Below are 16,957 nucleotides of genomic sequence, written 5' to 3'. Positions count from 1 at the left end.
AATTTGCTAATTGAGGCTTATAATGAAAATACATTTTTTTTTTTATACCTTTAATAATTGGATAGAGAATTGAAGAATTTATGTGAAAAATGAATTCATTCAAACTTTTATGAACTTTTTCAACCGACTCAGAATCAGTTCACTATGTCTGTAAATTCTTTATATCCAAATTCATTATAACTGTAAATATTTTGCAAAGATTTGTTAAGAATTTTACTGGGGACTCCAAAAAACTTTGCTATATCTGAGATTTCAATACATTCATGTTTGTACTAAACAAGTTTTATTGTACTCTTATGCTGCATTGATGTAACTCCAATGTGTTTGATGTGGAGCAATTAGTTCATAATACTACAGAATGATGTTGAACTGATTTATATTACTTCAACTTTCAGCCACCACCGTGGGCCCATCCACATCCCCCTTCTGTGAACTTCGCTGCTCAGACATGCGCAGTTGCTATGGTTACAGCCAGAGGTGTGACGGAATCGTGGACTGTTGGGACTCATCCGATGAAATTTTCTGTAAAAACAAACTTAGCACTCTTTATTATGTAACAAATATTTAGTAAAATTGATATAACCTTACTATAAACTTTAACCATATGGTTTCTATAGATAAATAAAGTATGGTTGGATTTTATTTTAATTTGGAAGATTTCCAATTTTTTTTTGGTTATGATCATATACTTATAGTGTGTTTATCTGAACTATTGAACATAGTTTTAGAAATTTTTAATATTCTTTTTATATTTTCATAACTGGCAGTTAAATGTTTCTTAAAAATATAGAAGGAGTCAAAAAAAGTTTTTACTTTATTGTAACATGCCAAAACTGTTAAGCTTTCCATGTCTGTGAGCTTAATGAGTTAATGTTCCATTTGTATCGCAGTGCCTGCCTGTGATCTAACTGGTCTGGGTTTGTTTCCATTCTGTAGGTCCCGGTGACTCCTCTACCACTCCTGCTACCACGAAACTTCCTCATGGCTGCAGTGAGAACCAGTTTTATTGTTATCGAGGTCACACAGTGTACCCCCAGTGTATCCCGCAGACCTGGGTCTGTGACAACACCTCAGACTGTGAGAACGGGGAGGACGAGAATAGCAGTGTTTGTAAAGGTATGCGATATAACATTCCTTTCCCTCCTCAATTTTAATAAGCAGAGGGATTTTTATGCCCCTCATTCGAAGAAGGATGGAGAAATTGCTTTGCTGTTGTCTGTCTGTCAGTCAGTTGATCCACTTGCAGTTTCCATTCATTTTCATCGCAGAGGTTGCTTACACTGAAATGAAACTTGGTATACAGATTTGTCATGATAATATTAGTTCAGTTTTGGTTACAATCGAGCAATATTTGATAGAGTTATGCCCCTTGGATTTAAGATTTTTAAAATCTGTTTGCAGTTTCCGTTCATTTTCTTCACAGAGGTCGCCAAGGAAGGGGAGAGGGGGCATTAGTTTTTCACAAACAACTCTTGTTTATTATGAGTTTCATTATATTTACAAATAAAAAAGAATGTATTATCTTAATCAGTTTTGTGAATATTGTTCTTAGTTCACCTGATCTTGTATTTTTAAATGCAATATTACATATACCGGTACTGTATATTTTTATATTCTCTCTATTAAAAAAAATAAAAATAAAAGTTGATATCAATGGTTGCATTGCTCAGGTTAAGATACTGACTTAATGTCTTGTTTACAGATGTAGAGCACTGTGCCAGCAATGATTTAAAATGTCAGTTCAATGATTATGATTGTCTGACAGTTAATGTCTTGTTTACAGATGTAGAGCACTGTGCCAGCAATGATTTAAAATGTCTGTTCATTGATTATGATTGTCTGACTGTTAATGTCTTGTTTACAGATGTAGAGCTCTGTGCCAGCAATGATTTAAAATGTCAGTTCATTGATCATAATTGTCTGACTGTTAATGCCTTGTTTACAGATGTAGAGCACTGTGCCAGCAATGATTTAAAATGTCAGTTCATTGATCATGATTGTCTGACAGTTAATGCCTTGTTTACAGATGTAGAGCACTGTGCCAGCAATGATTTAAAATGTCTGTTCATTGATTATGATTGTCTGACAGTTAATGTCTTGTTTACAGATGTAGAGCACTGTGCCAGCAATGATTTAAAATGTCTGTTCATTGATTATGGTTGTCTGACTGTTAATGTCTTGTTTACAGATGTAAAGCACTGTGCCAGCAATGATTTAAAATGTCTGTTCATTGATTATGATTGTCTGACTGTTAATGTCTTGTTTACAGATGTAAAGCACTGTGCCAGCAATGATTTAAAATGTCAGTTCAATGATTATGATTGTCTGACAGTGAATGTCTTGTTTACAGATGTAGAGCACTGTGCCAGCAATGATTTAAAATGTCAGTTCATTGATTATGATTGTCTGACTGTTAATGTCTTGTTTACAGATGTAGAGCACTGTGCCAGCAATGATTTCCGGTGTCTGTACATGGATGGCTGTGTGCCTCGGTCCAAGGTCTGTGACGGTAAATTCGACTGTCTGGACAGAAGTGATGAGATGGGTTGTGCCTTATCCACACCCAAGACCCCAGTAACCACTACTGCAGGTGACCTCCCTTGTTTTAAACACACTTTTAACCACAAAAATTGTACAATATTTAATGTAAATGGACTATTGTTTGGGATTTTATTTCTTGCTCACCTCTGCGGTATCGTCTCAACTGCAAGTATTCATAAAAAAAGTTTAATATCATTGATATAATCATTAATTTAGAAATCGTAAAACATTAAAATCAGAAATATTTTGGATAAACCAAAATGAAAAACAGAAAATACATGTAAATGTATATTTACAGACCTTATGTTTTAATAATTACAGTAGAATTTTATCTCTCTGCAATGCATTTTTTTCTGTTTTACAGCCCCTAAAAAAACCTGTCCCCAACTGCGAGAAGAAAATTTTGCAAAATTCCGGAAAAATTATTACACATGTGATGTGCAAGGGCAGGAAACATGTGGACTGTGGTTACATATGTGTGATTGGACAAACCCCTGTTATCTATATGACAATCTTATTGTCTCTGTTTGTAACAAGAGAGGTATGATAAACATTTTATTTGCACACTCTTTACACTTATTAAACATATACATACGCACATACAGTGATACATGTGTGATCTAATGCCTTGTTCTCCACATACATATTACATGTATATCAAGAATGGGTTTTTTTTTTTCGTAAATACAACATTCTTCAGTTGTCTATTTATTGTTCATGCATGAACATATATTTCAAAATAAATTAAATCAAAATTAAGTCCCATTTACATGTATTACAATAAAAGTTTAGACACAGCTCATTTTTCGTCTTTGATAATTGAATTATGGATGGAAATCATAGAGTAAAATTATTTGCAAAAGACTATGTGCGGTTTTATGCATTTTTTGCCCCCAAAATCAAAGTTTTAGAAAGAGCTTTAAAAATAAGGTGAAAGATAGTTAAAATCATATTGGAAATAAAGGTGTAAAAGGTTATCACCACAGTGACGTCATAATGTAGAAATGATGTCATGAAGATTGCATTATTTTGATAAATTGATGTTTTGAAGCAAAATATGTGTGTTTTCCGATGGCTTTTTGACTGGTAAACATCGAGGGCAGGCTTGCTCAAGTACCATTTTTTAGTATAATGTGTATAACTTTCTGAAGAAAAACATGTGTTTAAATCGTACTTGAGCAGACCTGCACTCTATACTTTCGAATGCAAAATATAGAGCAAAAATGAGAATATTTTCATTTGTTTGCAAATTTGCCGGAATTAGGTAATTAAGGTGACGTCATAGATAAACAGCGAATGAGCAATGATGACTAAAATCAAGATTAAAGTTATAGGCATCCTCTTTACGATGATTTGTTAAGATTTTATTTTTTTACGATACTATTTAAAAATTGGTTAAAAATCGGGGGCAGATATTTGACCATACCGCACACATAGTCCTTTAATTATTTACTAGACCTTAACAGGTTATTGTAAAATAAAAGTAAAGGTCTTCTAGCTTTAGCTTGAGTTTATGCATGTATGGGTCTATTCTTCAGTCAATGTGACAAGACTGGAAGCCAGGCCTGATTCAGAGGGAAATATACGCATCTCATGGGAGCCCCCAACTGACTACAGAAATGAAAAGCTGAAGTACATTGTATCTTATCTGTAAGTACAGCTTCATCAGTATCAAAAACATTTTAAATGTAAACCCCTGTACATATAGCTTTTTGTGGTTAACTGGCTGAACATTGTGATATGTGGGTGTTTTTAAAATACGTGATTAAGGATTATGACTGTACATGTAAGTCTGTTTTTACACTGTATTTGGATAACAGAGAAAAAGACAATGAAAGAACTTGGGTGAATACAACACAGAATTTGACCCAGACACAATACGTCTTGAAGAATGTGCGACCAGTGACCACCTATGAGATAACTGTCTACGTGATCCGCCCCAACAAACCGATCAACTTTGCCGTGGAACCCATTGAAGTGACAACCCTACAAGAAGGTGCTTAGAATGGATTAATTCATTTTGATTATATTTTTTTTTTTTTCCCATAAAAGTGAGATTTAATTGTGTCTGGATGCATGTTCATTAAAAAATATAACATCTGCAGCTGCTTGTTAAGAAAATCTTATGTTTTTTTGGTTCTTTTTAACATTTTACAACTATTGCTTGCAAAGGGAACCAATTTAAATGTATAGCAACTATTTTCACAAGTCTAAATTTTTTTTAACAATGCAACTGCTTGTTAAGATTCCGTACATGTAACAATTACTTGTTGGAAACTAAGGGAAGATAATTCATTGAGCTTTGAGCAACTGCTCGACATTGAAAATACATGTAACTTCAATCTGACAGTTCTCCATTAGCTTTTTCTTACTATTTTGAAATGAAAGCAATTAAGTAAGGTAAACAAAAAAATGAATGTATATTATGTGATTTAATTTTAGAATGAAACCATCTAGTTTTAGATGAAAGCTATTCAAAACTTGACCACGTCATTGTGTTTTTCTGTATGGTTTGGCTTTGTTTATTTTGCCAGTGCCTTTTGCCCCTGGGTCTCCGACCGTGAGCTATTCCACTGACCACCTGACTGTCATCTTCTCCTGGGTAATCCCCCCAGGCTCCCGCCCACAGGATATCAACAGATACAAGGTATACATGTAGTTTTGTTGTACATTCATATGCATGTATCAAGTGGCTTTAGAGTATTTATTTACATTTGGATGATTCTGTTTTCAAATTTCTACCGGTAAAATAAAAAGAAACTTCGGTGTTAATGAGTTCTTTTTTAATGTAAAAAAAAAACTATATAATGAAGAAATGGTTTTCTGTTGCCATATGAATAAAATTTTGATTTTTATAGGTATAGATACATGTGAATGTTTGGTAACCAAAGACAGTTCATGATTATCGTACAATGTGCAATTTCATGTGTGTGAAAATTTAATTGGTCTCAGTTTATGAATTTCTCATATTTTCATATACGGTACCGTTATGTATAGTGTATATGATTATTTCATATCATACATGTACAATATATATAGTGTATTTAGATTTTTTGATCAATTTTAAAAATTGTGATATTTTTTTTCTAGATTTACTGGAAAGCTGCTTCAAACAATGTTACCTCAATGATCTCAGTTCCTGGCGTTACCAATTCCTTCAGGTTCGGTCGGGAGAATCTGGAGTACATGAAAAAGTACCAGTTCTGGGTAAGTACATGACAAAAAAACCAGTTCTGAGCAAGTACCCGCTACATGTAATGTACCTGGTACCAGTTGAGGGTAAGATCTTTCGTAGAAATCACGAATTTCTTTATTCACGGGTATTCTAGTTGGGAAATGATTATTAAGCAATGCCTGTGGATTTGACATTTTGATTTTGATCTGCAATTTGTTTATTGATCTACAAAATAAATGCGAAAGGATTAAATGTAATACAATACAATGTAATATGTACATTATATATTAATTTGAATATTGAGAAATGACTTTGATTTAATCATAAGTCTACTGTATGATAACAAATAAGTAGTACATATGTAATGTCTATTTTGAATATTTACATGTACCAGTGTTTTCTTATACTTATGTAAGTTTAACATTTTCCTGAATTAATTACCAAACCTGACCATGATTAACCATAATGCAGCTTTTCATTCCAAATTCAACATGCACTTATATATCATACCCAAGGCTAATACTTTCTCATTTTGTTGAAAATAAAAAAAAGGAAGCTTAAGCTTTCAGTGTCTTTCAATGATAATTTGTCAGCTTAAGTTGCATGGTAAAGGAATTCAAATATAAGTCAATAATTTTTGATGTTATATATAAGGCTTTAAATAATTGAGAAGATTACTTGCTGGAATTGACATACATAGATCTATATTTCCTGAACACGATTCTCTAGATTTTATGGGCTTATATGAAAATCTTTCTGTATTTAATAAAACTGAGTAATAATATTTAACAGAGATCAACCACATTTTTTTTTCCAAAAACAGAGCAGCTCAGATATTGTACCATGCAGGCAGCCTGGCCTTAGATGTACATATACTTTACTACCCTTCGCAAATTCCCACACCAAAAATACTGGAATTACCATCGTACCACAGAACTTATGTTGCACATTGTCTAATAACCTTCCTCAGAAAGCAGCTAGCACTTGAACACTTCCATATATACTGGTACCAGATATGGTTAAAGGTTGTTTCTCATGGAAAAATGATTTTAATTTATTGATATACATATACATGTATAAGTATTCTTTGTTGTCTGTATTAATCAATATAAAACAAACTTCATGGTTTGTTGAAGTTGATTTTGATATTTTGATTTAGCTGTATATAATTCACAGTAATTTTGTGTGTTGTGTTTGACTGCTTCATTACAAGGATGCCTACTTGATTACACTAAAAAGTACCAACAACTGATTCATAGAATTTTTTATTTCAAGCATCAAAACACAAAATGACAATATAACCCAAAGTATCCTTTCATAAGAATGTGTATGTACGGGGTAGCAAAAAAAAAGAAGAATTGTAAATATTTTTTTAAGTGTTGATATAATGTGTTTTAATTAAATTTTATCCAAAGCATAATTTGTTTGATTGACAGGTGACAGCTGTGAATCAAGCAGGAGAAGGAAAAGAATCAAAAAAAGTTCCTGAGCAACCTTTGGTATTTGATGATGGCGGAATCATAACAAAGGTTAACTTCACTGAACCGGATATGGTGGACTCCTTCACCATCAAGCTGCACTGGATGGGCATCTCTGATGCACAGGGCTATAGGATCACATATCTAGATGCCATGCATGTTCCTGTGAAAATAACTGTACAGAAACCCTCAGCACTAAGTAATAATGAATTGATTTTTAAAGTAATTTTTAATATCAGACTTTTAGGCACACATTTCTTCAGTACATTGATGAGATTTGTAAAATTAGTATCGAATTAAATTTACTATTGCTTTAAGAGCCTGTGCAAACCTAATGATTATTTTTTTTTTTAAATAGTAAAACAATGTATGGATATACCAATTACTGTTAAATCATTAGAATTCATTGTGACCCATTTTTAGTGAAATTTGTGGGTACCCCCCCCCCCCCCCCATCCGAATTAATATCCACGACAAAAACCAATTTAGAAAGATTTATCTTTCTTACTGAAACTGAAAGCCGACACATCCATGAAATTACATTGTACATCCTCACAAATAAGCAAAATACCCACAATCTACAAAAAATGGCCCCCACAAATTTTACTGATATTCCACAGTAGTTTTCAAAAGAGTTTCACCTGTGACAGACAATGATGTTGATATATGTACATATTTGCCAATCAATATATTCATTATACATGTATGATTACATGTATATGCCTTGGACATTTTGTACATGTAATGTTAAAACGAAATGTATGTGCAACAGGACTATTTTTAGACAAAAATTAAAGAAAACATGCAAAAAAATCTAGTCTAAGGTTGTATGAATATTGGAACAAGAAAATTTTGTGCAATATATACTTAGACTTACACATACATTGATTAGAATTCAGTTACACAAGAATTTCATTTTTCCATGATTCCAGACAAAAAATGCCTTTTGCAATAAGTCATTATTTAGGCAAAGCAATGCTTGACATTTAATTTTTTTTTTCAGAATCATGTGCACTTTTTGTACTTTTCTATTCCAGTCACTAATCTGTGCCCAGGCCTTCAGTATGAAGTTCAAATAGCTGCTTTTAATAACCATGGGGATGGCCCATCTAGATCCATTTTCCTTCATACAAATGGTAAAGTTTACTTTGTACAATTATCCAGATTAATTTTTTATCATTCAATGTTAAAAAAAATTTGTATGCCATGATTGCTTCTGAAATTTCAGTTCAGTGATTCAATGATTGGATTTGGTGAGCCTTATATGATCACTATTCACCAATTAATTCCTTACATGTCAGTACTTTGATTGTAGGGACCACTCCAGTGGTGAAGCCAAGTGATGCAGTAATGCAGGACAACACCAAGTTTCTGCTCTCAATGAATACCACAGGCATCAAGACCAGTGACTGGGTGGTTCCTGGACACAAGGAACCACAAATTGTGAGTTATATAATTTTGGTTCATCATAAGATAGGGATCAGTCTAGAACCCCCCTCCCCAAACACCCCCCACCCCACCCCCCGTCTGGCTATTTTACCAATGATTTTAGCAGCTAACGCTCAATTATTTTTCAAGGAACAGATTTTACTTTGATTTCTAATTGCCACTATTTATTATAAAGGTATTGAGCATTAGGAAAAAGATATCCTTGTTCACTTTATACATGTACTTGAAATGATATTGATATGATCGGATAAATAGCAAAAAAATGATATTATTTGAAATGGTATAGGTTTTTATTTTTTTTCCATTTTACAAATTAGTGATATTGAAGAATTACCTTCTGCTACATTGTAGAATTACACTGTGTACTATGCTTATGACCCGAGCGACCTAGAGGTTGGCTTTGATCCAAGAACGAAGGCCAAGAACATTACCGTGTCAGGACGAAACGTGAAAAGTGTTATGTTGGCAGGATTACGAGCGTGCGAGTCTTATGTCGCAAAGATTGCTGTTACGGCACCTGGAATTTGTCCTCTGTCTAATATTGAGACCTTCCACACTGGGGAAGGTAAAACTCCTGTTTGTAAAGATAGATGGCCCATGCTACAACACATTATCACTGCATGGACCCTTATATTGCCCACATCATACCCTTGTACTCATTTTATTGCCCTTCTTTCAGATATTGAAGCTCAACCTGAGAATCTGAAGTTTGAGTTTTTCAAGGATAGTAAGACAACAGGGAATTTGACTTGGGATGCTGCTTGCTCTGAGGAATTCCTGCCTGTGGTGTGTTATTTTTGAAAGATGGTTAAATTTCAAAATGTTGATATTCATTTGATATTTAGTACCTTGTACATAATTCCAGATGTTATTTTAGACATGTTAGACGTATATACATGTACAAGTATTTTGAAAGGTTGATTCACATTTTCCCCCATCGTAAATTCTGCCTGATAGTAAAATTAATGAAAAAATTATTGTATTGAAGGATAATTTTATAACAATTTTTAAAAAATATTATAAGACTAACAACTTACAACTGGTAAACATACGAGGGTTGTCCCAAAATAGCGTAGACAGGACACATAATTTATAATCTGTTCACTGCAATTTCATTAGATTTCTATGTTTTCTTCAATGACCCTTTGGCAAACAATACTGAAAAATTCAAATCTGTATTTTATTTATTTCTCGAGAAAATGAATAATTAGTAACAACAAGTTTTGTCAGGCGGCGCAATGTGCGACATCGAAAATTTCCAGTTTTACGTTGTTGGTAAACCCTCCACATCGTTTACGACAACATTTACGTTTTAATTCCGAAAATGTCTCAGAAAAAATATTACCTTTGAACAACCTGATTGCACATTCAACATATATTTCTAGGTTTTTTGTTTTTGTTTTTTTTTTTATTAAATATTTTCTTAGTACAATCGATCTGTCGGCTCCAAACTTGCCTGTATTACTTTTGTCTAACGTCCGTATTGCCGAAATGTATCGTTCAGCATTTTGAAGTCCACCGATATCGTTCGGGGTTTCTTTTTTCCACTCATTTTTATCATACTTGTTCAAATATTTTTAATGTTGTTTAACTACTTATTCACAAAACACATTTTTAATCGATTTTGTTAATTTCATTTACTTCCAAAGCCGCTTAGGATTTATTTCATGGTCTTTACAAAATTGTATCAGTTACTGCTGCGCCGCCTTAAACGCTGACATCGTCATTTTATTACGAGTTAACTTTTCAACTTGTCACAAAATGCGCTATAAAATATTTAAAAGTTTTGTTATAGCCAATAACATTTATTGAGTAAATAATAGAATTATTATCAAATATCAATGTATGTTTTATTTGAATTTTTTCATTCGAAAAGTACTTTTCCTCGCAATTTTCTTTTCATTATGTTGATTTTAACTTTTTGTTTTTGACATTGCGCCGCATGTCGAATTTCTAATCTAACATGCTTTCATTTCACTAATTTAATCTCAAACAATATTTGATTTTAAAACATTATTTGAATGCAAATTTCTTGAACCCTTTGTGGCCCAAATTTCATCTTCCTTTGTCTTCGATTAACTGAATAACGCCACTTGTCTACGCTATTTTGGGACAACCCTCGTATTTTTGCAAGATTTTTTGTTTTTCATTCATTTTAATTTTATTTTTAGTGATATTGCCTTAAGAAAACATTCTAAAAATTTCATACATTATATTTAATATTTTCTTTCTCAAGGGATATGTTGTCATAGTAACTGAGGATCTGACCAATAAAAGCTACAGGTCAGAGAAATATAATGGTACCAGAGACCTGAAGCTCTCCCAGATCTTGGGTCCCCTCAAGAGAGGGGGTGTATACACAGTGGTGATTCAGAGAGATGTCAAGGGGGCCAGGAACCCCCGCCCCTCTGATCCCATGAAGATCTATGCAGGTAAGTCTCTCCTTATTAAGGTACCTCACTACACCTACACTTATAGTAACACTACGTCACAAGATGGCGATTTAAATATTTTGTTAAACTGTTTATACCGTTCAGTTGGGTTGTATATTGTCGTAAGTCAGTGGTTCAAGTATTGGGCTTCTGAACCGCAGATCATGAGTTCGAACCCGCCTGGAGCTTTTGTTCATGTTAACTGAAATAAGTTTTTGAAAATGTAATTTTTCATCCAAAATTGCACATTTTTTGCCTATTAGACTTAAATACTTCTTATCCATTATGATATCTATAATATAAATCAAGTAATTTTCTGCTGATTTGAGATAATATTTTATGGTGTAGTGAGCCACCTTACTTCCAAACTTTTTTAAGTACAGTGAAGTCACTTCATATGAGTCATTCAAAGTGCCATTTATTTACATGAATTTCACGTGAACATTTCATATGAAATTCACATGCTTTGTGAAATTCAGAACCGACTATTTTCATTTGAAATGAAGATCATATTATATTTTTTAACATAAGATTAACTTAAGGTCAGACGAGACGTTCCTCGAGAATTCTTTTGTATCTCCTCGTAATAAAGAGTTCCAATAAAAAAATACTAATTTTATAATTACTTTAAAAATGATCAAAATTTACGTGGCTTGGTTATATGTCTAGATGGCCGAGTGGTTAGAATCGTGGCCGCTCAATGTCAGAAATGTATAGTCTTGAGGTCTTGAGTTCAAAGCCCCGCCCCAGCGGAGATATAGTTCTAATATAGTGAATTTCGCTGTGCTGTAGATGCATTTATTTTTATATCAGCAATTCAAGTGTATTTTCAAGAAGATTATATGAGAAATTGCATACTCTGGTATTTTGCAGAAATGCCTGGTAAGGTACCCTAATTTTTTGCAAGAAAGCTTGTCAAAGTAGTAGTTAACCATTAACAAATTCCTGGAAAAAGTTTTCTAAAATTGAGGAAGGTGTCGTCTGACCTTAACACTCAATAAGCTGTTTAATTCCATATTTTACATGTCAAATTGTATTTATTCCATTACTATGGGGGAAAATTGAGAGAATAATAGAGTGTCAAACATGATATTTGAGATCAACTTTCTATTTTTACGTTGAAGTACAGGTATGCAATTTCCTTTTATTTTAAACATACGTGTATTTCTGTGGTAAAAATAAATATAGCTGATACTAAATCATGGAAATACCTAATTCCTTAGTATAAAATAACAAACCAAATCCTACATTGTGTATGTATCATTTTCAGTGATATGTTTTGCTTATAATGGCCAAATTTGTAATTTTGGGTTATTTGTTATAGAGCCCTATGGGGGCCCCCTGAACCTGATTGGAGCCCCACAGTCTGATGAAAACAAAATCACCTTGTCCTGGACTCCCAACATCATGGATGCTCCTGATTCAAAGAACCTTAAGGTACATTTGTACAGTATTTGGAAATGGAGAAACCTTGATTTGTTGTAGCCTGTTAGAATTGTATTGAAGATAAGTTGTAGTTAGTTGAAAAGTTTCAAGGAAAATGGACTAACAATAAAGAAAATCTGAGACTAAAAGAATTCCAATACAATGCAATGTGATACTCATCTTAATCTTAATATTGAAAGTAGAATCAAATTTCTTGAAGTCATGTGTTTGGCCAATATGAAAAAAGTGGCATAATTACTGATAATGTATATATTTTACAATGATGTTTAAGTTATAATCATTGTTATTTATAGGGATATGAACTACAATACATGAAGAGCCATGTAGGGGGCAGTCACTCCCAGACTAATTTCATGACCTATGGTATCCTGGGTGGTACTTCCGCAGACTTCAAGATCGAGGTGGACTCTGACTATCACTTCAGGGTCAGGGTGGTCACCAATGATGGGTACCGGGGGGCCTGGAGCCAGGAGTACCACACTCTGTCCTCAGGTACTGTGTATTGATTGCTTGTTATACTGTATTTATTCAAAGAGTGGACTTATTTCAAAGGGGAACAAAGAAATGGTTTAAATATCTATAGGAGATGTTCAGATTTTAATTTCTTGTGGTAATGAAAGGAAATAGATATGGATTTTGATATCCATCTTGTATTTGACTAGCTTGTTTCTGGTTCTTTTAGTCCCCCAAAAATGAAATTTTAGATTTTCAGGCCAAAAATTTTTATTTTAATTTTTATTGCAAGATTTGCGAAGGGGAAAAGCTCAAACTTCATATTCTTAATACGCAAAATTGATAAATTGAGTTAGGGTTTCTCTACACTGCAAAATAAGATTGAATAATGAAGCAGCATTTGACCTCATGCAGCAGTAGCCAAGAACCATATTAACATTTGTTTCTGCCTTTAATTGGTTTCTTTCAGTCTTACTTCTCGAATTTAAAATGTTTCAAGTACTGATGCTGTATTTTATCTTTTGACAGAGGTGTTTGCGGCAGCTCAAAGCACCACAGTGACACTGACTAAAACTAATCTGATCGCTATCATCGTGTCCATTACAACGGTTGTCATCGCACTTGTTGTTGTCCTTGCCTTTTTCATCATAAGACACCGGCGACTCCAGAGAAGCTTCATGGCGTTTGCTAACAGCCACTATGATTCTAGATCGGGGACCACAACCTTCACCGCAAATGATATAGGTATAAATTTATGGCAGCTTTATCAAATTTATGGCAGCTTGATCTCCTATCCATTCTTGATTTAGAGGGGAAAGGGTAGGGGGGGGGGGTAGAAAGGATGGATATATGCTTAGGCTCTTTGCATTTGAATTTGATAGTGCATTTACTTGAATTTGTATATTATATTCATTTTTATATTTTATTAAATGAATATGTATTATCCCTACAAGTAGTATAGAATCATCAGAATGGAGCATGTATATAGGGTGATACTTGCAACTTTTGCTTTTATTTTAGGTGAAGAGGAAGATTCGCCCATGATAAGGGGGTTTTCTGATGATGAGCCTCTTGTGATAGCATAATGAACAGAGATGGAACATCAACAAAGTGCCATGTGTGACCTCAGTGGGTGGAGCTATGTTGGAGGTCGTAGGTCATGTGATATTCTGTCTTTGTTGTCACCCTGTGACTCTTTCTGTGATTGGACAGTTTGTATCATGTGGGCTCCATGTGATACAAGTTTGAACTTATTTTGTAATTTACATTGTTTTTCATTTAATTTTGAAGTTTGAACTTATTCTGTAAATTTACATTGTTTTTCATTTGACATTTAACAAAATGTTTATTAAAAATGCATTTTATGCACAATTTGATATATAAGCAGTTAAATTCATGATTGTAAACCAACAACTCTTTATATTTGTATGAGCCATTCATCTTTTTTTATCGGTATTTTTATTTTGGGGGGGGGATAGGATCCTAATTTCTATATTATATATTTTTTTAAGTTTTCATTTCATATCATTTTGCTATTAGATTTAAAGATTTTTTTCTGGAAAGACACAAAAAAAAAATTTGAAAGTTGCATTGATGGTACTCATAAGACTCATTGTGTTGTTGTATTCTTGGTGAGATTATCTGACAAGTAGGCATTGGTTTGTGTTGTAGTTTCTATAAAGAACATGTATATGTGCACTTCTAATTGCAACATACAGTGTCAGCCTGACCCAGCAATACGCTATATTTAATCTACTAAGCATATCAGTAAGTTCTGTCTTCATGCATATACATGTAGCTTTCGTGAACATTCCATGATTTAGACTGGAGTTTGCTCATATTAAGTTAATGTACCATTAATTAAAGGATTGTGGCTGTTTCTGGAGATTGTGTGGTAGAGTATTCAGGATGTGTTTGTTGTACAAATATTTGTACCTGGCAGTGAAGTAAGGTTGAGGTAATAGAAATTCATGTGCTTTTTACTTGTTGATTGTACAAATGTATTTTTGAACTTCAATTTGCGTGAAATTTTTTTTTGTTATTTTTTTTTTTTTTGTTATCTGTTGGGTATAATATTAACAAAATATAACAATACACCCAAAAATAAAAGTTTTCTTCATAACAGTTATGTCTGTTTTCAATCTGTTAATAATCCCTCTTTTGATAAGATTCACCTGATGTATCCTTACTTACAGGTAACAAATGTTGTGGAAAAATACATAAAATTTTAGATCTGAGTAGATACATGTAGATTTCATATTGAAGGTACATTGTAAATGATCCTAATATTTCGAATCTCATTTTTTAATTGCTTTTGGTTTCTTTTTATAGTGCTATTCAAAATGCTTATTGATTTTTTTTTTTTACATTTATATATTATCCTTTTTTTTGGCTATCAACCAAAAAAAAGACTATTAAGTGGATCTGCTTTTTGTGACAGCTAGAGTACACGTAATCTAACATTGTAATCAGTTGCATTTTTATTTTTTGTTGTTCATGTATAGCTTTTTTTTTTCTTTGTTTTGTACAAACTATACACTGTACTTGTTTTGATCATATCTTTAATATATATCTCATCTTTTCCATTAAATTCTCAATTAAATAATTTGCTTACACCTCCCTCCCAACCCCTACCCCTCAACTTTTAGTTATCATCAATTTTTCCCATTAAGACAATGTCCTATGTGGAATCAAAGAGATTAGTTAAGAAATTGGCTGTGCATATAATAACAGTATCAATATTGAATTTTTTTCTTGGAAATGTCTTAATTCACCTTAGGAACTGGTATTTGCTTCTTTTAATTGAACATTAAATGTCGATGAAAAATTAATCAAATATGGTATGAATATAGGCAGATGTTCAATGTACAATGTGTATATCTATAATAGATTTTAATGTTTTTTGGTGCATCAAAGCATATACATATACATATATATGTACTTCTTCTTGCTATCTTAGAGAAATGTAGGATTTAGAAAGCTTTCCAATTACCAGGATACACGAACTGACTGTCACTTACAGTCATTTTGACTAAAGTACCGATATGTCCAATATGTGATTGAAAGAGTGCTAAAGCTACAGTAACTTAAAAGATAATACAATTTAGCTAGCTTTAAAATTCAACATTTGAAATGAGAAAGTAAACCCAATATATATAAAACACATCATTTTGGAGTCAATTTTGATATGATAGCTTACAATAGCTCTGATATAACTTTGCAATATGGATGAAAAGATACATAGCATCTTAAAAGAAACATCATTGGCTGTGGTATTACCGTATTCTCCCTATTCAGCTCCCCTGATAGTGAACCTCTGTAAGTTTACTTTTATTTCTACTAAAATAAGACACCATTTTAATTTGGTATAAAATTTCAGGAGTTCTGTGAAATCAACAACATTGTATGTGCTGGATATATGAAAGGAAATTAATTTCAAAAATGTAAGTTACTTAACAGTTTTTAAAATAAATGGGTATGATTGAGATTTGAGAAATGTTAACTTTTCAAATTTGTTTTTATTTTCAAGGAAAAAATAAAATTAAAAGTTTAAACAACTGCCACTTCCCTTTCTTTTATACATATCATTTTTTTCCTCAAAAACATATAAAAGTATACATGATTGTTGAAATTTCAGTGAACTTTTTTGTTCATTTAAGTTAGAATTGCATATTTTGTCAAACTTTGAAAAGTTTTTCCCTGTGTAAAATCATTTTAATTACGACAGAAATTTTTGAAATATTTGTTCTAATTTTTTTCTCCTATATGGGTCAGGGTTTTCATGTTGTTTTGTAAGATGTTTGAATTATAGTTACATGTATTGCTTTATCTCCTTCTACAGATATATTCATAATTACGTGGGTTTCTTCATTGATGTTGATTTCATTGTTGGGTGTGTACTGTTTTGATTCATTGACTCAAAGCTTGACATGATTTATGCTGTAAATGTTGATTTATGATTAAACATCACTTAAATATTGACA

The 16,957-nt window shown here is 32.7% G+C and overlaps 1 protein-coding gene across 3 annotated transcripts in view; it reads left to right on the top strand.

Annotated features, from left to right (window-relative positions):
- Positions 1–16,957, top strand: part of LOC128192271 (sortilin-related receptor-like) — a 36,289-nt gene extending 19,332 nt beyond the window's left edge. For 2 of the 3 annotated variants that reach the window (XM_052864838.1, XM_052864840.1), the window contains 18 exons: positions 396–524; positions 937–1,116; positions 2,432–2,590; positions 2,906–3,082; positions 4,080–4,191; positions 4,362–4,537; positions 5,076–5,188; positions 5,632–5,748; positions 7,153–7,393; positions 8,232–8,330; positions 8,510–8,637; positions 8,995–9,208; positions 9,323–9,429; positions 10,880–11,075; positions 12,400–12,512; positions 12,815–13,013; positions 13,503–13,718; positions 13,995–16,957. In XM_052864838.1, the coding sequence (XP_052720798.1) occupies positions 396–524; positions 937–1,116; positions 2,432–2,590; positions 2,906–3,082; positions 4,080–4,191; positions 4,362–4,537; positions 5,076–5,188; positions 5,632–5,748; positions 7,153–7,393; positions 8,232–8,330; positions 8,510–8,637; positions 8,995–9,208; positions 9,323–9,429; positions 10,880–11,075; positions 12,400–12,512; positions 12,815–13,013; positions 13,503–13,718; positions 13,995–14,059 (2,741 nt within the window). In that variant the 3' untranslated portion in view covers positions 14,060–16,957. The remainder of the gene's footprint in view (positions 1–395; positions 525–936; positions 1,117–2,431; positions 2,591–2,905; positions 3,083–4,079; positions 4,192–4,361; positions 4,538–5,075; positions 5,189–5,631; positions 5,749–7,152; positions 7,394–8,231; positions 8,331–8,509; positions 8,638–8,994; positions 9,209–9,322; positions 9,430–10,879; positions 11,076–12,399; positions 12,513–12,814; positions 13,014–13,502; positions 13,719–13,994) is intronic. The other variant, XR_008244522.1, reaches the window with a different exon arrangement.

Source organism: Crassostrea angulata, chromosome 7 (genome assembly GCF_025612915.1).
Source record: "Crassostrea angulata isolate pt1a10 chromosome 7, ASM2561291v2, whole genome shotgun sequence".
Classification (NCBI taxonomy): Eukaryota; Metazoa; Mollusca; class Bivalvia; order Ostreida; family Ostreidae; genus Magallana; species Magallana angulata.
Note: the sequence above shows the minus strand (reverse complement) of the source record. Positions and strands in the feature narration are given on the sequence as shown.